This window comes from Metschnikowia bicuspidata (assembly GCF_001664035.1).
Source record: "Metschnikowia bicuspidata var. bicuspidata NRRL YB-4993 chromosome Unknown METBIscaffold_4, whole genome shotgun sequence".
NCBI lineage: Eukaryota > Fungi > Ascomycota > Pichiomycetes > Serinales > Metschnikowiaceae > Metschnikowia > Metschnikowia bicuspidata.
In genome coordinates this window covers 638,939-662,792 of record NW_017387734.1, presented here as the reverse complement: position 1 = coordinate 662,792, position 23,854 = coordinate 638,939, and the positions used below count along the sequence as shown (strand labels likewise).

Genomic DNA, 23,854 nt, shown 5'->3' with positions numbered 1-23,854 from the left:
CCGGATGGATGTACCCAGAATGGCCAGTTGTGAAACCCTTCACTACAGGTCTGTTCTGAAGGTGTGCTCAGGCTGACAAAAAAGCACCAAAAGACCGCGCTGCTGGCCGGCTCCTATTCAGAGAGAAAAGCAATTCCTTCCAAAAAAGGCCCCTTAAGCATCGCTGAAATCGTGTTATACAGTGGACGGGAAAAGGCCGAAAAGACGTGTTTTCACAAGCAATTCTCGCAAATGGTGTCCCGCGAGAGTCCTCCGAGTTCTGAAATCTCTTGATTCTGAGAAGGCACCAAAAATACACCGCCGGGCTGGTTCTGCGCACAACAAGGAACTCGATTATCGCGACAGAGAAACCACTGGCCTCAAGGCGCCGGCTCTGTTACACAACTACAAGACTGTGGGGCCGTTGGCAGGGAGTATTTCAACTATGGCAGAAGTTCTATATTGAGTGGCCCATCTCCAGCAAAGACGCCATGCCTGGTTTGCCAGAAGATCCGTTCCCCCAACCCCATTCGCCAAAAGACCCGTTCCCTACCTGGTTTCCTCATATTCCTGGTGGCTGGCAGCCCCAGAATGCCAGACAGTGGCACGTGCCTATTTCATGTAAAAGTACACACCAGCAAAAACAGCGAAAATGGCAGCGGCAATCAAAGGCACAGGCACGCTGCTGGCCTCGGTCTGCCCGCTGCTGGAAGAGGCTCCCTTGGCCGGTTTGACAGCGCCACCTTCGAGCTTTCCAATCAACAAATCCTTCAAAATTTCGTGAGCATCGTCAGAATGGCCAATGTCGTCGAATGCCTCTGTGGCGTCCTCGCCGGCGCAGTCCACAATGACCTCCTCACCGCCGGGGTGCTCGTCCAAATATTTGGTCACGTCGTATACATGGCCGTTGTATACGATCCACAAATCTTCGGCGGTGTTGTGTTCCTTCACCTGTTCCGAGGTGTATACTTTCAATTCTGTGGTGTCAGACATGTTGCGGGAAGCTTTGTTTACAGACGATGTACTAACGAAAAGACCCGTGGTGTTCAAATAGAGATAAAGAGGTCTCGAGCCACGCTTCGTTTAGGGCGCGAGAAGCTCCGTCTGTGTGCAGGCATACTGTGTGTGCCGGACCCAATGGCGGCCCTGGAAAAGGTCAGGGCCACACGCATTGGGTGCACCGATCCGCGCGCGTGGTACTACCGCTTTTGGCGAACGTACCCGACGTTTTTTTGACGAGAACTAAGCGGCTTCGGAGGACAAAATGGGCGGGATTTTGGGTCTTGCCGACTTTTGACTGGTTTCTGAAAATCTAGAGCTAGGATGTGGCGGGTAGTGTCTCCACCAGGCTCCTCAGATGCCACCAGGCTTGCGGATTAATGGGTGCAAAAATCTCACTGTGCACTTATTCTCTGGTCTGCCGCTTTTGTATTCTCATGTTGTGATCTGTTAGGGGAAGATCATGAATTTTGAAGAAGAAACGCGACGGAAATAAATCGTGTATATTCTATCGGTATTAAGCGCTAATTGTTAGGGACTTCACGGGACATAGGCGTTATGTATTACTATTTGATCACTGGTCTCTAGAACTCTACAGGAGTTCTATTCCACCTTTGTATACTTTACCCAGAGGTCACGTGGACGGAACCTTTAGAACTCGAAAGAATATTCTATGAGTTGTCTAGAATGATATCTGACGGAACTCACAGTAATGGAAGTGCATATAGCCATATATGCGCTTACAAGGACCATCAGTGTCAAGCTGATACCAGGGACCTTACACTAATCGTTTTGGAAGACCTTCGCTTTGTCGACCACTGTGCGATTTCCAGTCAACCTGCAATTGTGTCTGCATGAACTTGTCATTCTTTGCGATTGTTATCCAACGCGCTAAAAATTTTGGTTTTTAACTTTGGTAAGAATTACTTCGCGCCGTTGATACGTTCCTTTCTCAGGGCTGATGTCTCCCCGAGTCACATATCACTTCGAGGAACTCGATACTGCACTCTGGAAAACATCAAAGAACAGAATAACAAAAACACTTTGGACCGTGTTTGGCTATCTGAATACTAAAGTTTCCTCCGGCTGACCCAATGCCTGTGCATAGACTTGATACGTATAATAGTCTGACCAAAAAGTCGCAGATACAGTATTGCAAGTGATTGTAATGTTACTTCACCTGCCTTAATTCACACCAGCCAACAATAACTTTGACACCGACAACTCTACTTTGTATCCTCTTGTGGCTGAGCCGTAGGCGGATTAATATGCATAGAGCTGGTATAAATTCACAGACGAACTTTGATGGGGGAGTCTGGTTCTGTCTATGTTGTTACACGCGTATTCGATTTTAAGAATATGAAAGAGGATTAAAGTTGGAGTGTCGCAAACTTTGAGAAGCTTTTGATTATTAGTGTGAGTGGACAAAGTTTAACTTACGTTTCTTCTCATCTGGAAAATCCTTTGATATATTTATGACTATTGACTTGGCTGTCGCTGTAGTTAAATCATAAAACTTATTCCCGCACCCAAAGCTTCATATCTCAAAATCTTGTATATGATACCAGAAACGAGTTCCGAAACAGTGGAAATACTTATTCGAGTAATTCATAGCTGACTTCAAGGCTCGAACGCAATTCTCATCTGCTATGAGCCATCAGAAACATCAAATGAGAAGTACGTTCCGGGTTACCAAAAAAAAAAGCTTCAAAAAATCGACAAGATAAAACTGGGCTGTCAGTGTTCGAAAGATATGAGATGCAAACCGGCAATTTTTCTGACATCTTGAGTCAGGAAAGGTTGACATGCCGCGGTAGGTTCAGAGAATATTGAGCTCAAATTCATGGAGAATGCTTTTTGGTACATCGCATAATCACAATATTTCAATTAGTATAGTTGTTCAAAAGCTTTTGGAGAACTCATTGAAGCCCAAGGAAGTCTTTAAAATAAGCGAATTTAGAGTTGGCTTGGTTTCTCGCATGCCAATTAGATTGATTTACCGCCACTTGCGCCACAACATCAACAGATATCTATTCAAGTCTGGCCTGCGCTGCTCTTATAACCAACACATCTAATTTGTCTCGCATAGCGAAACTCTTCACTGCACGGTCTATGTCATTGTTTTTCATCATATCGTGAGTGACAATGAAAAGAGGTGTTTCTGGTCCTTTACTTTTTTCCATATCTTCCTTGACAAAAATCTCGTCTATATTTTGAAAATAGGCAATTTCCAATTTGGCATCTTCGGCGCCTCTCTTCAAATAGGCATCAAATTGTTGCATGAATTGGTCATCAAACCCAGTGGATGAGCGTATGTACACGTGGTTTATCGATCCTTTCCGTGTCAACTGGTGCATCATGTGAAGGCTTAGCAAGTCCAGACCAGTAAGTCGGTCATCATGGTCGAGAATAAGCAGAATAGAGCGCTGGCTTTTAATGGTATAGTTGCCTGAGGTCAAGAGTATACCCACATGACCCAAACAGGTGTCAATTAGCCTGTTATAGATGGCCATGGCTTCCAGTGATTCTGCATCAGACTGCGCCATGCTGGGAAACGTAATGCACGAGACCACAAGGCTTGCTGGTCCGGCCAAATGATTGTTTATGGAAGCCATGTAATTCTCCATAGGTGCGAGAAGCGACATGGTGTGCAACCTCGTTTTAAGGAGCGATCCAAATGCCTCGATAATAGCAAGAATTGCTTTTGAGTCTTCGCTGTCCTGCTCATTTGTATTTTCAGGTTCTCCTGCTGCAGAAGCCTCGAGCAAATGCGATGTACGGGATGTAAACTCCCGTAGATAAATGGCCGTGGCCTTGCGAAAACTGTTGGATTCCTGGAGATCTTTGAGAAGCATAAGTAGGTCCGAGACTCCGCTGGTTTTGTGGAGAAGAAGGTGGACAGATGGGAACGAGAACATTTCGAGCGTGTCAAGAGAAAGACATGTGGATTTTTCGGCCATGAGAGCTTGTTGCTCCTGTTTTCCTTCTGGAATGACTAGCTGCTTGGATACAGAGTGTCGATGCTGGGCTGGATACACCCAAAGCGTAAGCGGAGTGGTACAAAATGTAGTAACCAATGCCATGAGGATGAAAATAGAATACACCCTGGTGGAAATGATGCCAGCGTTCAAGCCCACATTAAGCACCACGATTTCCACGATTCCTTTACATGACATCAACACTCCCACAGCTAAAGATTCACGCCACACTAGGCCATTGAGCTTGGCCGCAACAAAACCGCCGAAAATCTTGCCGGCCATGGCCAACACAACCACCACGACCACGTACGCCCAATCTGTACCTCTGTTCAATTCACTCAAGTCAACATTCAAGCCTGCAACAGCGAAATATATGGGTATCATGACTAAGTGCACCATATCCTCTAGCTTCTCGGTGATCCGAATCCCGTAACCATTGTCCCGCGAAATCAACACACCCACCATGAAAGCTCCGAAAATCGGATGCACGCCAATAGCATCGGTGTAAAAAGCCGATATAAATACTATGGCAATAATCAATCCCATCAGAGACTGTGAGGGCTGGCCTGTGATCAAGTCGTTTGTATGGCACCGGAGATACCAGCACAATACACGTTTCACTGGGAACATCATGATCAAAAACCATGCCAGGGCCAAAAGCAAGATGTAAAGCGTGTGGATACTATTTGCAGAATTGGCAAGCGTGACCACAAGAGCCAACAATATCCAGCCGACCAAATCGTTAAAGATCCCAGCAGATAATACGATGGTGCCCACGTGATCGCCGATCAAATTCAACTCTACCAAAATACGTGCCAATACAGGAAATGCAGTGAAGCAAAGAGCAACGGCGACAAATACCATGTACGTGGTGAACAGAACCAGTGTCAGTTGTGAATCTACTTGATATTCGTTGTACAATCCCCGGGCAATGCCGCAGCCCAATGAAAACGGGACGGCCATGTTAACAAATCCCACGGTAAGCGCCACACGTGCATTTCTGCGGATGTACCGCAAGTCCACTTCCAAACCAACAATAAACAAGAAGAAAATGATACCGATGTTGGCTACTATAGTAAGTCCACTAATAGACGAGGTGGGAAAGCAATTCGCTGTGAATCCCGGGACCCGGCCCATGACTGTAGGCCCCAAAACAATACCCGTTATAACCTCCGCAATCACCCGTGGCTGCTTGAGTTTGCTCAATGGCCAGTGTAAGAAATGACAAAGAATCATGATGAGCACACTTTGGAAAAGAAAAACCGTGTACGGCGACGAGGCCGAGTACTCGAGAGGATTACGCCCAGCCACTACCCTGACAACAGACTCCGTGGAAACACCCGCCACCTTTTGTGCTGCGCTGTCTTGATTTTTGTATGATACTAAGTAATTGTATTACGAGCTGCTGTTGGTGCTTGACAGCGTGCATGGAGAAATGTCGCCATCTGCCATGTACGCCCCACAGTGCGGCTGTTATGCAGATCCGCCTTGCCGTGTATGCATCCGCGCCACGCTGTATGCCGAGCGACGTGCTAACTCCGGTCGAGAATTACCATCAGTATTGGAAGTTTACGCATGAAGTCAACTGAAAGACTTATAAAACGTTCTCTTGATGTATTCATTCATTCCACGCATTTTCTTCCTTACAACAGAGCCTCTAGGTTGATCAAGAGACTGTATGTCTCGCGGGGCATCCTATATTGGATCATACCGGCGTAAACCATACAGTTCTTAGCAATAGTCTTCAACTTGTCGAGCTCGCCTCTCTCTTGGCCGCCCATGCCAAACTTCTTCGTTGAGGCGTTATGGTTGATTTGCGCAATACTCGTCATCACAATCATGAGCACGGAAGGAATGACCTTGACCAACTTCACGTCATAGCCATTCAAAGCTTCGGCCGCGCGTCTGACCTCGATAAAATCATCTGTATCGACGATAGGTACGAGTCCCAAGTTTTTGATGCCGTCCAAAGCACCTTGCCAGTCTTTTTTAACGAATCTATCTCTGATGTCAACCATTGGCAACAAGTACTCGTTAATCTCCTTCTCCTTCGGCGTAATCTGGCCGGAAATGAAACTGTTTCTTTCAAAGATGCCCTTGAGCTTGCGTGCTAACAAAATGAGGTTATTCTCGCTTGTTTCCACTGGCTGCATGCCTCCTTCAGGGGTGCGATAAGTGGCGCCCGTCAATAATGGCTTGTCTAATTCGGTCATGGACAAAATTTCGCTCAAAAACTTGTTGAGTAGCGACACCACCGTGTCGTATTCCTGGCAGAGTTGGTAAAGACGCAATGCATCGAATGCCCTTCCCTCTTCCTCGCATCTCTGTGCGCTGCGCTCGGTGATCTGGCTGTAAAACTTCTTGATGTCCGGAAGGTTGATGAGGGCTCTCTGGTGCTCGAGAATACCTGGAACTTTGTCCCCCGTGTCTGGGTTCAAATCGCCAAGAAGAAGACCAAACTCGCGGGAAATCAGGATGAGCTCGCGCAAAGCATCGTGGCATTTGACAGATTCCTCGGCGTTGTGGCCGCCCTTGGAAAGACAGATTAGTATGAGGTACTGAGCCGCTACTTTAGGGTCACTGATCTTGAACGTGCGCGTGTATGACCCCAAGAGCCTGCTGAAATTGACCTGGTAGGCATCGTTCGAATCCACCACAATCAAGTCATCGGAAGTAGACTTGGAAGACTTCAACAAGCCATAGTAGCTCAAGGCAATGGCAAGGTGCACAGCGTCACATTCGTTGATGTTTTCGTACACATACTGGACAGCCAATTCGTACAAGCCGAGCATCACCAAGGTCTTGGCATAAACAGGGTGGTTCGACGAGGCGTTGAATCTGGCAGGGCCCGAGGACACCACTTTCTTCTGTAAGCTCTCGAGTCTGTAGTTTTCATAGAGCAAGTCGGAGGCTGCCGTGGAGCCAAACTCGTTCAAGATCAGCAAATGAAACCACAACCAGTCCTCGATGCTCAAATTGAGAGCCGCAGGCAAGTTTTTCTTGACCAAGTCACACTTGCCTATGATTTTATACACGGCATACTTGTATGGGTCAAAGGTGGCTGCATCCTCGTTGAGATACTGGAGGGACTGGCTGTAGTCCGAAGAGATGCGCTCGTGCAACTCACTGGGCAAGTCGAAACAGCCCAGTTTGAAGAAGTGAGACATGTAGATGGGGAAGTTCTTGTCAAACTTGTTGAACGCTTCCTCGTTGGCCTGGGTCAAGTCGACGGCCTCTGCATAGAGTCCACTTCTCATCAAGTAGAAGACGAGAGCCCAAATGGGCACGCCGTTGTAGTTCAAAGTCCTTTCCATCAACTTGGAGTCGTTGTTTTTCGTGATGACCTTGTGGATGAAGTACGACACCTTGTTGATGTTTGTCGCCGGCTGGAACTCGGGGGGCTTCTGGTCGTCCTTCGTATAGATCTCGTCCATGTAGTTGAAGAACTGCAGTTCCAACGCCAGCTTCGAGTGTTTCACGACCTGCTTTCTGAGCGTCTTCTCGGGCTGTGCACCCTGGTAGGACTCGAAGAAAAGCTGCTCCTGGTTGACTGTGGCCAGCTTCTCGTCACTGAGGTCGGCAAGAATGCGCCAGATCTCGCCCATCTGCTTGGACTTCGAGTCTGCGCTGGTCTTGCACAAGTCCGCAAAGCTCAGGCAGAGCGGGAACGGCCTGTTTTCCAAGCGGCTCTCGTTGAGCTTATACACCACGCGCGCATTGCTCTCGAACTTGTCTCTGGAGACGTGGCGCGTCGAGTTGGCGGCCGTTTTGGACAGGGCCAACGGCGCCAACACGCGCGACGCGCCGGGCAACGACTTGTTCCATGTGAACGACTTTGCGAGCTCCTCGCTGGTGATCTTGGTGCGCACAGGAATGCCCAACTGCCGCTTGAGGTTGTCTTTGCGCACCTTCCAGTCAATGGCCACGCTCAGGTTGATGAAGCGGTCAAAGTCCCTGGAAGCAGACACCAACGACTGCTCGATGGCGCTCAAAACGGTCTCGTCCTTCTTGGCGCCCAAGTAGTTTTCGATGTCCTCGCGTTCCGCGCTAGTTTCCACGTCGCGAGCGTAGTTTTGGCCCGTGTTCTCGGCGCCAGCCTCGCCGCCCTGAGGGCGTGGCAAGGCGTCCAACTCGGCCTCGAAGTCGGACGCGTTGACGCCGCTTTTCGACAACAAGTAGTGCGCTTTGGTGTGGTTTCCGCCGTGCTTCTCGTTCTTGCGGAGCTGCAGCGTCTCCTTGCGCAACTCGCTCAAAGGCAAGCTTATCGGGCCGATGCTGCCGTGGTGCAATTTGGGCAAGTTGTGGGCAGAATCCAACAAGTCCTTCAAGATCCGCGTGGACGAGGCGTCGGGCGTTATTTGTGCGGGCAAAGCCGGCGCCGCCACGCCGTTTTTGGGGAATGCCGGGGCGAACGGGGCGGCCGCGGCGCTTGCGGGTGTTCCGGCGGCATTGCCGCTCGAATTGGGCGTGTTTGTGGTGGCGGCACCCGCCGAAGAAAACGGCTGGTTTTGCTGCGTGGAGCCAAACGCGGAGCCAAAAGAGGACGGCTGCGTGGACTGCTGTGTGGGGGGCTGGGCGGAAAAAAGCGACATTTCGGATCCGGGCACGGGCGGCGGGGACAGTCACGTGAAAAAAAGAGCAGAAATGGCGTGTTGGGCCCCGTTTTGCTGAGTGGTCAAATGTGCTGATGCCTGCTAACATCGCGGTCGGTCTACGCTGAGGCCCTTGTCTTAACAGAGCAGTGCGACTGGAGGGCCGGGTTACCCGGCGCGCGAGCGTTCAGTACTTAAGGCGGAGGCGCGGCCCGCCTTTTGGGTTTAAATTTTTTTTTCCAACTTTGTCCAAAAGTAATCCATCACATTAGACAGTGCATCGTTATGGTCTGGCGGACATCTGTGGTTGCTGGGCAGTTTTTGCCTTGGCGGCCACGCCGATAGCCGCTGACGCTTCTTGTAATCGAGTGCGATAGCTGATGGAGAGAGAGACGTTTGAATCTATAAGAACTTGTCTGGATCGCGAGAGCTGAAAGAGAGGTGTCAGAAGATTCACACATTATTTGTAGGCTGTAGGGTTTATGCTGGTTGTGGCTTGGTTCGGGGCAAGTCTGAAAGAGAGATCTTCGCGGTTGGGCCATATTCTAGTGGACCATGAATTTCGTTTTTTTTTCGATTTGTATTTCATTCAGATATTTGGTTTGAATTTTTTGGTTTGCCGACGCTTTGTCTGGGGAAAGTCCGGCAAATGGTGTTGTTCTCTCGCCTGAGATTTGCTGCGATGGGCGCTGTTTTGACTTTCAGAACGAAGGCCTGTATTCAGGCCACTTTTTGGCTGTTCTCTGGAGGCTGTCTGTTTTATGGTCTGTTTTATGGTCTGCCTCTTGTCTGTTCTCTCTTCTGTTCTCTGGTCTGTCTCCTGTCTGTTCTCGGTCTGTGTAGTTGGTCTCTTCCAAAATCAAAACCGTACATTTTAAGTGCTCTCTGGTATAGCATCTGTCTACAGTCAAACCGGCATCATTGATCAAGTATATTTATATGCGCAAAGCATGTATCATGCAACTTCTTCTTTTGACTGACTGTGCCATTTGTGCCAGATCCAGAGGGCTCGATTTCTGATGGATAGTCCATTTTGATCTCGTCTTTTCGCAGATGAACGTTTGCTTTAATTAGCCAAGCATGGTCTTTCTTCGATAGCCAGCGATGTAAGTAGTCAACATCTCGTACTTCCATCGACACTGCGATTAGACAATCATTTGCGAGACAGAATATGATTTATAGTAGCTACCTTGTCATGACCATTCTTTCATTTACTCGATGGTCAGCATAGCCACACGACAATAGTACAAATATGAACATCAGTGATTAGTGCATTCCAGGATTGACCTAGTCTTCGGCCGGATGCGCAAACCTAGCTTAGTTGTCTCGTCTGATTTTGTATGGTCTAACTACAAGCTCCTCAAACAGCTCCTAAAGACATACTCTGGGTAGAACTCAACCTGTCCCCTTTATTACCCAAATGGGTCAAGCATCTGGCTTCTGTGTACGGACTGGTATTGCGGAATCTTTTCTGAGGATAAGCCCCATGGAGTCGTCGCTATGAATTAGAAGGTATAATAGCATTTCACAGGCATGTTTCTTGTGACTGGCGGGATCGAGTGCACCCGTTTTAGAGTCTGGGGCGAACAAGTTGATTTTGAAGTTTTCCAAAAGTATTGATTTCATCTCGTGGCTTGGGTAAACCACAGCTCATGCCATCTATGTTTCAGCCTTGCCCAATGTGAGCGTAGGAAAAAGCATCTGCCCTAGGATGCAAGAGAATTTCGTGACAGCGAAACAAAACACTACTCTGAACGGTTTCTGGCACTCAGGTCATTGCATTCAGTCCAAAGCGCCTGTTTTGAAGTAAATATGGCGTCCAACAATCAGGTCTGTTCACGACATTCGATTAGTCTATGATGTAGTGGATGCAGTGCAGCTAAACCAAGACAGCTTGATGTATGCTTCGACTTTTCGATTTGATCTTCAAGGAAGAAACGAATTTCAGTTAGTTCATCAAGATGTTCAATTCTACTGCTGACTGAGTCAAGCAGGTAGCCTCATACAGCTGACTGATGCAGTTGTACTAGTCAAGCGAAATTGTGTTCTTATCTTCTGCACCACATTCCGTTCTTCTGAGGACCGGCCATATTCTCGTCAATCATACTCCTTTTCACCGTTTCGTCGACCATCCCACTGCAACACTTGCAGTTTGAGCACACAGCCTACGTCCCATGCCAGTATGCCATATATTGATACCCATAAACAAGTCAATGCAACGAAATGCTCTAAATGCCCCAGAGGCATAAATGTAAAGATGCCACAAATGCACAAATACACAGATTCACAAATGCATAAATGTAAAGATTTCATGGATGCACAAATGTCAGATTCATGAATGCACAAATGTCAGATTCATGGATGCACAAATGTCAGATTCATGGATGCACAAATGTCACATTCATGAACGCACAAATGACAGATTCACAAACGCAGAAATGCACATACCCCTCGGCAGGCTCACAAGTCCGTGAGACACACATCCGGAAACTCCTCCTCGTCGTTGTTGCCGAGCCCACCGGCAAAGTGGGCCCTGCACGAGTACTCCTTGATGGGGAAGAACCAGTAGCCCATGGCGAGAACGGCGTACACCGCGTACACGGCACTGACGTAGTTCATGGAGCTGGCGCTGACCGGCATTTCCGACGGAAGCGAGAAGAAGACCAAGGCGAACACCGTCCATGCAACGGTCATGATGTTGGCAAACAAGCCCCAGTTGCCGAGCCAGAAACACCCGTGGCGGATGTTGTTGCGGCCGCGGTACAACAAACACAACGTGGGCACCATGTAGCTCAACAACAAGAACGTGATGCATCCGACCACCATGGAGTTGAACGCCGTCAGCGACGCCAAGTACAAGCAGCCCAAAATGGCCACGAGCACTGACGACACCAAGTGGGCGTTCAAGGGCACGCCCAAGTTGGGGTCCACGATGGACAAGTACTTGGAGAAAGGCAAGCCGTTGTCCCTGCTGAACGACCAGCACAATCTGGCCTGCCAGGTGTGCGACGAGACCGTGCAGCCGATTCCCGTGAGCAACATCAAGGTGCCCAAGCAGATGGCGCCGGCCTTGTTGTTCAACGCCTGGTAGTAGATGTCGAGAATGGGCAAGCCCGTGCCGTTGTTGATGATGTCGTCCAAGTTGGTCACGCAGAAAAACATGGAGATGGCGTACGTCAACGACGTGACCATGCCGATGGTCACCGTGCCCAAAATGGCGATGGGGATCACGCGGTCCGCGTTGTGCACCTCCTCCGCCAAGTGCGACGCGGAGTCAAGACACGAGAAACTCCAGTTCGGGTTGATCAAGCCCACGATGAACGCGATGCCCGCGCTCTGCCAGCCGGTGTTGTTTTCGAACTTGACAAACACAAAGTCCGCCAGCTGGTAATTGCCGCGGGCACACACCAAGACCGTGAGCGTGATGACCGTATATGAGAACAACGACGTGTAGAGCGCGCCGTTGGCGATGTACGGCAAGTACTTGCCGTAGCAGTTGAACACCACGAGCGACGCGTTCACGAGCTGGTACACCACAAAGAGCTCCCAGGTCCGGGTCACGTGCGCCGGGTGCATCAAGTTCCAGAAGCCCATGATGGTCAGCGCAAGACTGAGCGCCATGGACGCGCTGGTGAAGAGCGACCCGGCATATGCCAACGAGCCGCAGAGGTACGCCAAGAACCCCGAGTACTTGCGGGGCGAGAGCACACGCGTCCACACGTACTGGCCGCCGGCCGAGGGAATGGCGGACGAGAGCTCGGAAAGCGTGATGCCGATGTTGTACGAGATGAACGCAATGATGATGATACCGTAGACAATCATCAACGGGCCTCCGGACTGGATGCCGGTGACGAGCGAGGCCGAGATGCCGAACCACGAGTTGGTCAAGCCAAAGCCGATCCCCAACACCGACCACACGGAAAACGTGCGTTTGAGCTCGCCGCTCTTGGGCTCCAACGAGCTGTCGGTCTCGACCTCCTTGCCTTTGTCGGCAGTGTACACCGTGGTGCCGTAGGCCTTTTCCTCTTCGCTCTTGGGGTAGTCCATGGTGGGGTCTGAAATTCGGGCAACAAAGAAGAGGCGGACAGGCGGGCCATATATAGGACAACGATGCGCCTATGAGATAACGTGAAATTTTTGAGATCATCTGCGCCTGTGTGCCGGCGCGTGAGACGATACGCGGACTGCAGGGGCGCGCCTACTCTAAATGCGACTCTGGACCACGCCCGACATGTTGCCGGGGGCCATCGTAGGTTTCTAACGGGGAAGATTTCTGCAGCACATTTAGGGGCATATAGCTGGAGCGCTGGGCTGCATGACACGCTGGGGCAGGGAACTTGTGGGTAGTACCTGGGTCACGTGGGAAGCACTGGGGTCACGTGGGAAGCACCTGGGTCACGTGGGAAGAACCCGGGTCGGTCACGTGGAAATTGTATTGTCGGATCCCCTCAAGTGTACATGTAAATCACTGGGCCGCCTCAATTGACACGAGACAGCGTATATGGTACTTCCTAATACGGCGCTGGTAGGCCCTGTGGTTGACGCTGGGCGGATCCCTCGTTATCGAGTCGTGGCCAGATAAGGCGCTTCTGTGCAGGTCGCTTATATCTGAGCCCCCAGGCTCTATGTTTACGGCTGTCAACCGGGCGCAAAAGAAGCTTCCAAAGCCATGCAGAAGCAACGGTTCATACGGCGCACAAATAGACACGGCCGTAGTGTAGAGCCATAGGCAGCAGTATGGCCAAAGTCACATGCCAGTGGAGGAGTGCAGACAGTCCCCGGCATGCGGCGCGGTAGCAGCCGCTTGCTTATCCTGGCTATATGCCGGGTTTTGGGCTCGGATACCGCGGCCGCGCTGCACTGGCAAAACCGTAGGGTAGCAGGACGCACATAAACAGGCCGGGCGCCAACTGGTCTGTCTTTTGAGATGTTGTTTTTTTTATTAGAAAGGAGGTGCTCACGCTTATATCAACTGTGAGAAGACGAGCTGCAGTCAAAAAAAATTCTCGCCAAGTTCGGGCTTCTCGTTGCGCTAGCGGCAAATTCTGCATACGAGGTACGAGGCACTCATATCATCACAAGACTTCTCGTATGAGCGTCGGATCCTGTAGTCACATACCATTTTGCAGATAATTTCACAAGAGTTATAGAAAGCCTTTTGTTTATGTGCGTTTTCAGATGTAAACAGGCCGCAATAATGAAACACTACACACTCTGCGATTCTACTTTCGGTTTTCCTTGTCATGTAATACTGGATCAACCGTCGACTTGTAGACGAAGGCCATGCTGAATTCTTCTTGGATGTCAGACTCATCAGCTTAGACATTTCAGACCATGTATTTCCTATGGAACAGACTTAAAATTGAAAGACTCGACGACCTTCTTACTATCCCATTGTTTGTCGTTACTACATCACGTTTGAGCAACTTTCTGAAATAAGAAACACTGTTTGTCAGTGCATCGGTGGACTCACTTCTGCGCCATTTGGATTCATCCAGACTGCTAGCATGCAGCTTTAGATTTTTTCAGTTCCCATTGTACCGCATTTTTCCAATTGTACTACCAGGCTTATTTATTATTTTGTTGACTCCTGTTATAACCTTTTTTTGATCTTATTCTAATAATCAGTGCAAAATCGCTTCAGTTGAGATCCTACCAATTTTTTCGTCACTCTCATTGAGTCCGCATTTAAAATACCGAATATTTGCGAAACCAAAAGATCTGTCAGTTGACTCATCAGCCTCTTCATTGCCATTTCCACTGGCAGTCTCGGTGACAGCAAACCGTGTATTTCGAACACAATCTCATACTAGCGTCAAATTGACTACAATTGCTGGGTTATAAAATTTTTTTTTCTAAGATCCTTTAGTAAAACTTTAGACGCCATGCACAGCCAGAGAGCACCTTTTCTCCCGATCGAATGTATTCTTCCACGTAAAGTAGTTCATGGCTGCATAATCTTATCCGAGCCTCAGAACACGCTTGCTACTCGGGACTAAGGTTAATCAATTCTCCTAAGTCTCCAAGCTTTAGAGCAGAGAGACACGTTGATTCTTTTGGTGGTTTCTGAAGCGTGGTAGTCAATACTTCTTGCTCGCACCATAAAAGACATTTTGAAAAAGAACCACGCAAGCCGGGGTATGAAGCTTTATGTGACAACACCACAAATTGCAATATATTTACTTTGATATCCAGCTGATAACCTAAAACAAGTTTAGGGAATGATTTCGGGAGAAGTCTTTCTCAGTATTATTACGCAAAATTAGCTCATTTTTTTCAGAATGAGAATCAAGAATTCGAAGGAAAATTCTTCCAAGTAAGACTACTCTTTTAGGCAAAATTCGAAGTGAGTCCATAGTTCTAGCACATTAAATTTTTAAGAGAAGTCACGTTGGAGAACTGTTATAGAAAGAGAAAACTCGCGTGTAATATCGGTACCGGATACTCCATTTTATTTGACCTGCGGGAGGCTATGGCTAGCCATTTTGAAGTGAAGAGGTAGGGGTAATTGTCGAAGTTTGTTGATAACATTCATTAATTAGACTTACGAAGATACTCCTAGTTCAAAATAATTAAGTTCAAGCCTCGTGAGTTCTATTCTAATTGATTTTTTGTTTTATTGATGAAATTAAACGAAACAAGTGAGGCTTACCATCACATTAAAGGAGGAAAATCAGCAATGTCTGTCTCTCAAATGAGAAAACGAAGACCGGAAAAATGTCTCAGAACATGGCTCAGTATGGTTTCCATTAGTCGATGTAAGAAGTGTTCGATCTCATACTGGTTGTGCTCCCTATAAACAGAATCTCAAGAACTGGGCATGGGTCCCGGTTATTCAGGCGGAAAAGAATAAAACCCTACGGCGGGACAATTTTCCTTGAAACACCAGAGATAATATTGAGAAATTGCTCGGTTTTATGGCCAAGCTCAATAGATTCAGTATTTCGATGGCAGCACATGCCATAAGAATATTGCACTGGGTGAAAAATGTGACCAGTAAGTAATGACAGAAAACCCCCTGAAATTTTACACCCGACTTTCCACCAAAATCAATTTTCCGAGGCAAAATGGAACCGTGGCCCTTTTGATAAAATAAGGGGAAGCTTTGGTGACTATAAATTTTTAGACAGGAGCGGCTGCTTGTCAATATTTGCAGCTCAAAATTACTAATCTTTGGGGCTAACGGTGGGAGCGTTTCTACAACCGACTCTGACGGACAGCTCATTTACGTCAGGATATTATCATGCGTTGTAAGAAAGTTAACAGGGAATCGAGAAATCCACCAAAAACGAGCCAACTACATTTCCCTAGTGCTTGAAAAAGTGCTTGACAAAATAATCAAAATAACAAACGGGCATCTCGAGCCGTGGTGCGATAGGCCTTCATTAATCAATGCGGCCTTGTTCGCTTATGATTTTTTTAATTAATATGTGAACCGCTCATGGACAGACTAATTCTGCCCAGAATGCCTTTTGATCGGGCACTCAACTTAAAGCTGCCCTTACCAATGGCTACTGGTGTGGAAGATATTGCCGGGAAAAATTCACCGTGTGATATAAGCTAGCTAGGACGAATTCAAGAAGGACAACACACGGTAAATACAGTCAAAACAAGCGCCGGCAAAAAAAGGAGAGCTACCTAAAACCAACTAGCAAAACACAAACATACTGCGGAAAGAAAGCCTGGATTTCTAGTGACTCTGTTTGGATAGCCGGGCTTCTCGGTACTTTTGGCGCAGGTGACAGACGAAGCAAGCACCTCCCACAGTTGGCGTACTTTTGATTGATTCCACCAAAAATTAGAAGAATGGGAAATTTCAAGATTGAAAAAAAAAAAGAATAAAAAAGTCAGAGATTGAAACAGTATATGTATAGGAGAATCAAAGAACAAAAAAGTACAAGAACAAAAGTACAAGAATAAAAGAGTACAAGAATAAAAGCACAAGATTAAAAGTACACGGATAAAAGAGAATAAAGAATAAAAGTACAAGCACAAGAGTACAAGGATAAAGGAGTACAAGAATAAAAACACAAGAATAAGAGTACAAGAATAAAAGTACACGGATAAAAGAGAACAAAGAATAAAAGTACAAGAATAAGAGTACAACGACCGAAGAGCACAAGAATAAGAGAGTATAAAAAATGGCAGGCGTCCTATGGAAACCACATCTCTGGGAGGCTCTAGAGACCAGGCCCTGGGCGGGGCACCCCCATTAATGCAAATTACAATGTGCCACCAATAACTCACTATCCAAAGCTCCAGTCGGCTTGTTTTACTCCATGCTGTTGGCCCGGCTTCCTGTAATATTCTGCCTCTTGAGAAAGCTGGAAATAGCCAGCCCACGCTGTCACGTGATGTGCCAAAACCAGGACGGGCGATCGGACGGCCAGTTCATGGACAAAGCATCTTCACCCGCCAGTAAAAACGTATTGCTTTGCGCAGGCCACGATTCCTGAGCGTTCATATAGTGACACTGGTGACGTTAATAAATCTGAGAGACCAAGTGGTAGCGTGCGGTGTTGTCACGTGGTATCCGCCATGTAGTCACCTCCCACGTGGCAAGGAAAAATCACTTCCGTAAAGGAAGAATTAATCCGTTCTTTTTTCTCCTTCAAGGGTTTATATTTTCATAAGGATCCTAAGTAGCGTACATACTTGAATTGAGAAATCAGATCTTGAAAGCTATTGAAACAGACCCCGCGCGGCGCGCCTCTGTGCAGTCCGCGCGCTCGACCCGCACTTGGGCTCCACTCTCTACTGGTATTCTCTCTTTCCTCTCTCTTTATTCTCTTCTCACTTCCCCAGTTGCCCACTCCACATTTCCCTCCGTCAGTCTCTTTTGCTGCCGACCGTCTCGCCCTCCCATTTCTGCCGCCACCCCCAAGATGCAGTACGTGGGCAAAGTCGGGGACTATGTGTACAACCAGTGGAACTCGCTCAACCCGGCCACGCTTTCTGGCGCCATTGATATTCTAGTCATCGAGCATCTGGACGGCTCGCTCCACTGCTCCCCCTGGCATGTGCGTTTCGGCAAGTTCCGCATCATCAAGCCGCTGCAAAAAAAAATCGACTTGTTTGTGAACGGCGTCCAAACAGATCTCCCGATGAAACTAGGCGACGGCGGCGAGGCGTTTTTTGTGTTTGAGACCGACTCCACGGACTTGCTGCTGCTGCTCATGACGTCACCGGTGGTCAGCGCCACCAGCTCGCCGGAGACCAGCCCGGCGGCCGCCGGGTCCGCGGCGGCGGGTGCCCGGGGCGAGCCGGAGGCCCTTGATTTAAACCGCGGCCCCGACCGGGGGCCAGAATCGCCGGATCGGGGGCCAGAGTCGCCGGTTTCGGTGGCAGAGTCGCCGGTTTCGGAGGCAGAGCCGCCGGTTTCGGAGGCAAAGTCGCCGGATCAAGGGTCCGAATCGCCGGATCAGGGGTCACAGTCGCTGGATCAGAAACACGGCTCCGCTATGCAAGGACGGCAGCTCGACGCCAGTGCAGACTGCCTGGATACCAGCAAGCTGGCGTCGCTGGCGCTGCGCATCACGTTCGAAAAGGTCAAGCGCATCACGCAGGACCTCAACATCCCGCTGAAAATCGACGCCAACGGCGACGTGATTCTCGACATGGACGGGTACAAGCCCAACTCGCAGAAAAACATCGACTCGTCCGTCCGGCTCGTGCACGACATCTTCTTGCGCGAGATTCAGGCTGCGTCGGGCGACACGGGGTCTTTGGCGCTGCAGGGTGCGGTTTCCGGCGGCCTGGAGGGGCCCATGTCCGAGCTCCATCTCTTGCAGAGCCTAATTCGGAAGGACGCGGACGGCCAGATCCGCCTTGTGTCCGAGGACGCCGGTTTTGGTGATGCCGGTTTTGGTGATGCCGGGTTTGAGGATGCCGGTTTAGGGGATGCCGGTTTAGGGGATGCCGGTTTCGAGGACCCCGGTTTCGAGGACGCGGATTTCAAGGACGCGGGCGCGGACCATGCCCCGCCGCTTGACGCGGCGCCCGCTCCCGAAAAGACCGCCGGAACCGGCCCGCAGCCGGCCCCCGAATCCGCAGACCCCAGCCCCGGCGCCGGCAAAACATACATCAAAACGTTGCGCCTCACCTCCGAACAGCTCCTGAACCTCGGGCTCCAGTACGGGCGCAACCGCGTGGAGTTCCGCCTGTCGCAGGGCGGCGCGCAGGTCGTGGCGGACCTCTACTTGTGGAAGTCCAACTGCCCCATCGTCATCTCGGACATCGACGGCACCATCACCAAGTCCGACGCGCTCGGCCACGTGTTGAACATGTTTGGCCGCGACTGGACCCACCCCGGCGTGGCCAACTTGTTCCAGGACATCACGCGCAACGGCTACAACATCCTCTACTTGACCGCGCGCTCGGTGGGCCAGGCCGACACCACGCGGCAGTATCTCGACAGCATCAACCAGGACGGCATGCGGCTCCCGAAGGGCCCCGTGATCTTGAGCCCCGACAGGACCATGGCCGCGTTGCACCGCGAAATCATCCTCAAGAAACCAGAGGTGTTCAAGATGGCGTGTCTCCGCGACATCAACAGTCTCTTCTTCGCCGCGCCGCCCGCGGGCCGGGAGCCCGACCTGGCGGCCAACGACCGCACGCCGTTCTACGCAGGCTTCGGCAACCGCATCACCGACGCCATCAGCTACCGCAGCGTGCAGATCCCGTCGCACCGCATCTTCACCATCAACCCGAACGGCGAGGTGCACATGGAGTTGCTCGAGTTGGCAGGCTACCGTCTGTCGTACTTGCACATCGGCGAGTTGGTGGACCAGTTCTTCCCGCCGCTCAAGTACATCAGCGACTTCAGCCACGGCTGGAACCAGCACCAGCTCGACCAGTACATCCACAGCAAGGACACAGACCTGCAGACCGACAGCCTCCGCCCCGCCTCGCCCCGCCTGCCCTTGGCCCCGGGGTCCCCGCGCAGCGTGCTTTCGGAGGAGCGGATTGTCCGGCCCGACGAGCGCTTCACGGACTTGAACTACTGGCGCGAGCCCATGGCCAATTTGAGCGATCTCACCGACTCGGACGACGTGGACGACGATGCCGCGCGCTCGGTCAAGTCCAGCCCCCCGTCGCCCCAGCCGCAGGCCTCCTCTCCCCCGGCCTCTCCCCGTTTAGCATCCTCGTTGTTTGCAGAAGATACCAGTCCGAAGCAGGAACGGCCCGTTTCTGCGTCGTTCACGTCGCCGTTGAAAAACTTCATGATCCGAGGCGGCAACTCAACCGCGGCTCCCAAGCCCATGAAGTCCCCGTTGAGACTCGGGCCGGAGGCGCTCAGTGGCGCTGGCGATCTGAAGACGCCTGGCCGTCTTAGCGACGAAGACGACGACTACACGGACGACGACTATGAGGACGACGACTACGGAGATGAGGAAGATGAGTACGAAGACGACGATGAAGACGACGACGATTATGACGATGACGACGACGAAGAAGATGAAGACGACGACGAAGAAGATGAAGACGACGACGAATATGACGATGAAGATGATCAAGACTTCGACGTCCAGGATGACGAGCTCAAACCCAAGCATGGCGAGGGCCGGGAAGACCACGCAAAAGAAGAGGGTGTCGATTCTAAAGAGGAAGTTTGTTGCGCCGACCCAGACGTGGATGAACACGCTAACCAGGAGGTTGACCACGATGACTTGGACCTAGATGCCAATGGCCAAGAGGTTGATGACGAGGACTTGGATCTAGACGACGGGCTTCCTGAAAAGTGTCTATCCTTCCACGCTTCCTCCGAGCCTCCAGTGAAGTGCGATGGTGAAGACTACAGAATCATGACTGCAAGCGACATGCTCAAAGGCTTAGACATATAGCATTGAGGTGTCTAAGAGCGCTCGAGACAGACGTTTTTCTCTGGTGACGCTGATATGTGCTTTTCGTGAATGTCACGCCGCAGAGTATAAGCTTTCCAATCGAAAGAGCGAGCCATTGTTCATTTTCTATTCACAAGCATCCGCCGCATTTCAGCTTAAATGAAGAAGGCTCGCTTCCGCCAAAGAATGGCGTGTATCTTACTGCAGCTGATTCGGCTCGTTGACGATTAACCCTCTTGACGGAAATGCAGTGTGTGGAAGAAAGCACCCTGGCCCCATGTTTATATTTGCAGACTTCCATGCCATTCGTTCTCAGTACAATTTCTACTAAAATATCGAGACGGTTCCTCTGTCAGTGATTTGGAAGACTTTGATCTCGCATGCATTCATTATATCCTGAATATGCCTTATAGCCAATCAAATTACAAAAATCTACGATACTTGTAGATCCGTAAACGAAAATGGACTATTTCTAGATTGCTCGTTGTTCGTAAGTTGCTCGTATGAGGATTGGGGAATATCAATTTTGAAAACTGTACCAGTATCAACAACTACACGGGAACTTGGTCAGTTTTGGCACAAACCAGATCGGATGAGCCACGTAGAGTTAATGTAAACGAAACAAAGCCCATAAAATTGATCCTGCACTATTTCCCACGGCTAGAAAACAGCTAAATTAGGGCTCCTGTCAAATAGCTTGCCCAGCTAATGACATCGCAGATCAACAATGTACAACGCATCGCATATTTCATATAAGATCTTATTTTCTACATAAATTCAGTTAAAAAAAAAAAAAAAGACGAGCGACAAATACGTAGGATGCTTGTCACACTATGAGGATGTGCAATATCGCCTACCTCCTCCCCACACCCCAATTTGTATCAAAACCAAAATGGCGGTATTTCTACTGCTACAGAGATTCCCAGAAACTATAGAGACGATTGGGCATCCTGATTCCAACAACAATAGAATATTTCATGTCTGTATACATATACAATAGGCCGGTCCTTCATACTGCGAAGCAGCTCCTTGAATCAGTCCTCCCTTTCTGGCTTTTTTTTTGTGCTTTCCCACCATGTCAGAAGGCCCCGTGTTCTTGTATACGCCATATGGCGACAAGGAAATTGAAACAGTACCTTCAGACAAAATCCAGCCTGATACCAGGATCGTACGTGCACCCTCGATATGGCTCAAGCCTACCGGTCCGACCCCTGACACGGTACCTCTTTTAGACGTGCTCATCAACAGCGACTACGCTGCGGCTGCCTTGATTTCTACCGGTAGTAATGCTGACTTCATCAGCGACAAACTTGCAGACCAAATCGGCACCAAAAAGTCTCGCTTGCCGTATGAATGTGTGTGTCAATTGGCGATTGCCTTTGCAGTGCCCATCACACATTCCGTGGAGCTCCAATTCGAGGCAAACGGTAAACGTTTTGTGCGCACGTGCCTTGTGTTTCCAGATATGAGAATCGAACTCATTTTCGGCGCTCAGTTTGTGATTGACTTCCCGACGGTGGACGTCGTCAAAAAGACTTTCAATGGGAAACCCATGTATAACCCGTAGCTCGGGGCTATAATCCTCAAGCTTTTGGGCACATACTCGGTCGAAATGCTGGCTGGTCTTCAAGTAGATGGGAGCTTGCTTAAGCTGTGTGTGCGACCAGTGTGGCTGTGAGATAAACCGACGGAGGGTATTTCCAGTGCTTTTATCAATAAATATTAGTGCAGTGCTTCAATTTCTGTTCGCAATACTGAAAAGTTGGTGGTGGGCTCTGCTCAAGAGCCTGTTTGAACACACATCCGATATTACTCTTTTTGTCGGGCTAAAACCCAAGTATTTCGCATTGCACTTTCATCAGTGGTCAATTGTAAAACACAACAAAGCCGGAGTCAAGTTTTTTGCGTCACGTTAAGCTATTTAGCCACTATAGAAATGCTGCAATTTAGTATGATACGTTGAGTAAGTTTCTAACCACAACTGATGGGACGTTGCAGATAGCTACACAACAGCGTAGGACGTGAAGGACACCGAGGTTCATGCGTCAGATTCAACAGGTGAAGGAACCTAAGTACGATACTCTATAACCGTGAGTTCCGAAATGCGAAGTCAATTGTCATCTTATCAAAGAAAATATATTTTCTTGAAACATTATATTGTAGGGTGTCACTGGAGGCATTCAAGACCCCACCACTGGAAACCTGCTAGAAAATACCTATAGTCGTGAAAGGGACTTCAGGGAAGATAGGGGTTATGTATTACTATCTGACCACTGGATTTCCTATAACTCTACAGGAGCTCTATTCCACCACACTTTTCCTAAAGGCCTCGTGACAGGAATCCCTAGAACTTGAGAGAATATTCAATGAGTTGTTCAAAATGATTCATGACAATACTCACAAAAGTGAAATTGTACATAGTCATATTTTTTTTGTTAGGTTCAACTGATCAAAAAAGCAAAACTATGTAGATAATATATAAACCCTTTTAACAGCTGCATGCGCTCAAAAGTATCAAGCTGATACCAAGGGCCTTACAAATAGATCGCAGCATTGGCTCAGGCAAGAAAACGCGAGCACCAATTCACGAAATCTCCCAAAGAGGATATGGCCCTCAAAAATACTTCTGCCCATAACCAACGTCAACTTTCATTGTTTGTAGTTTGACTCGTTGGTAACAAAGTTTGATACCTTCAATCAGGTTGAGTTGAGCTAGAAACAGTTCTAGGGCCAAATTGATAATAAGAGGCAATAGGGGGTTTCCTTGCCGTGTGCCGCATTGTAGTGGAGAGTAAGGCCCTTCGCAGTTATCCATAAAAATCTGACCTGATTGCTCCGTTATGATCACTTACCAATATTCGAAAGGCGGCACATCCCTTCTCAGAACTTCCGTGTCACTAGCACTCCTAAGAGACTTTTAGCTGTAATTTATGTAAAGAAAGCTCATGATTTCAAATAAGGGAATGCGCCGAAGGAGAAGGTGATTTTTGTTTAGCGGTTATATAATTGCAGCGTCCTAGATTTCTCGGTTGCGGCCATACCATGGAGAACACACTGTTTCCCGTCCGATCAACGTTAGTTAAGCTCCATAGGGCCACACTGAGTAGTGTAGTGGGAGACCATATGCGAAATTGTGGTGCTGCAATCTTTTTTGTTCTTGAAAGTTCTTCCAAGGTTTTTTCTTGAAGGATTGCTCAAGTATTTCAGCGGCAAGAAATGTGTTTTCGTATTACTGGAGTTTTGTTCCTGTAGTATGATCCTTTAGTCAGGCGGCCTTCGAAAAAAGCTTCATTTTCCGAATTTCTGCGATAGCTACAAAAGCTAGGCTTGAGTCAAATTCAACTCCTGTTTGTGCCGAACTTGTTGTGAATTTCAGGTTTTTCTTTTTTTGAAATGCTCTTATTGTTGGTAGGTTTCCTGTCTTTGTAAAGCATCTCGTGTCCCAAGCTAAAGTGTCTGTATC

General features: G+C 48.9%; 6 protein-coding genes across 6 annotated transcripts, besides 1 other annotated feature; 2 read left to right on the top strand and 4 right to left on the bottom strand.

Moving 5' to 3' along the window:
• Window positions 1-591: 591 nt before the first annotated feature.
• Window positions 592-972, bottom strand: CYB5 (Cyb5p; the record flags this gene model as incomplete). Its single annotated transcript, XM_018857673.1, has 1 exon — window positions 592-972. One exon carries the CDS (start codon window positions 970-972, stop codon window positions 592-594), a length of 381 nt encoding a protein of 126 aa, XP_018710917.1.
• A 2,036-nt stretch (window positions 973-3,008) lies between these two features.
• On the bottom strand, window positions 3,009-5,385 carry METBIDRAFT_78789 (uncharacterized protein; the record flags this gene model as incomplete). Its single annotated transcript, XM_018858942.1, has 3 exons — window positions 3,009-3,088; window positions 3,152-5,282; window positions 5,356-5,385. The coding sequence occupies 3 exons, from the start codon at window positions 5,383-5,385 to the stop codon at window positions 3,009-3,011; spliced, it is 2,241 nt and encodes a 746-aa protein (XP_018710916.1).
• Window positions 5,386-5,599: 214 nt separating this feature from the next.
• On the bottom strand, window positions 5,600-8,548 carry METBIDRAFT_43182 (linker nucleoporin; the record flags this gene model as incomplete). Its single annotated transcript, XM_018857623.1, has 1 exon — window positions 5,600-8,548. One exon carries the CDS (start codon window positions 8,546-8,548, stop codon window positions 5,600-5,602), a length of 2,949 nt encoding a protein of 982 aa, XP_018710915.1.
• A 2,460-nt stretch (window positions 8,549-11,008) lies between these two features.
• HNM1 (Hnm1p) lies at window positions 11,009-12,595 on the bottom strand (the record flags this gene model as incomplete). The annotated part of the gene is made up of 1 exon (XM_018854226.1): window positions 11,009-12,595. The coding sequence occupies one exon, from the start codon at window positions 12,593-12,595 to the stop codon at window positions 11,009-11,011; it is 1,587 nt and encodes a 528-aa protein (XP_018710914.1).
• A 4,754-nt stretch (window positions 12,596-17,349) lies between these two features.
• Window positions 17,350-20,829, top strand: SMP2 (phosphatidate phosphatase). The gene has a single exon (XM_018856042.1). It carries the CDS (start codon window positions 17,434-17,436, stop codon window positions 20,389-20,391), a length of 2,958 nt encoding a protein of 985 aa, XP_018710913.1. The 5' UTR covers window positions 17,350-17,433; the 3' UTR covers window positions 20,392-20,829.
• A 637-nt stretch (window positions 20,830-21,466) lies between these two features.
• METBIDRAFT_12406 (uncharacterized protein) lies at window positions 21,467-21,958 on the top strand (the record flags this gene model as incomplete). Its single annotated transcript, XM_018854225.1, has 1 exon — window positions 21,467-21,958. The coding sequence occupies one exon, from the start codon at window positions 21,467-21,469 to the stop codon at window positions 21,956-21,958; it is 492 nt and encodes a 163-aa protein (XP_018710912.1).
• Window positions 21,959-23,342: 1,384 nt separating this feature from the next.
• Window positions 23,343-23,543: a sequence feature (Protein overlapping with rRNA (METBIDRAFT_43429, OBA20389.1) was converted to a misc_feature.).
• Between the last annotated feature and the right edge of the window lie 311 nt (window positions 23,544-23,854).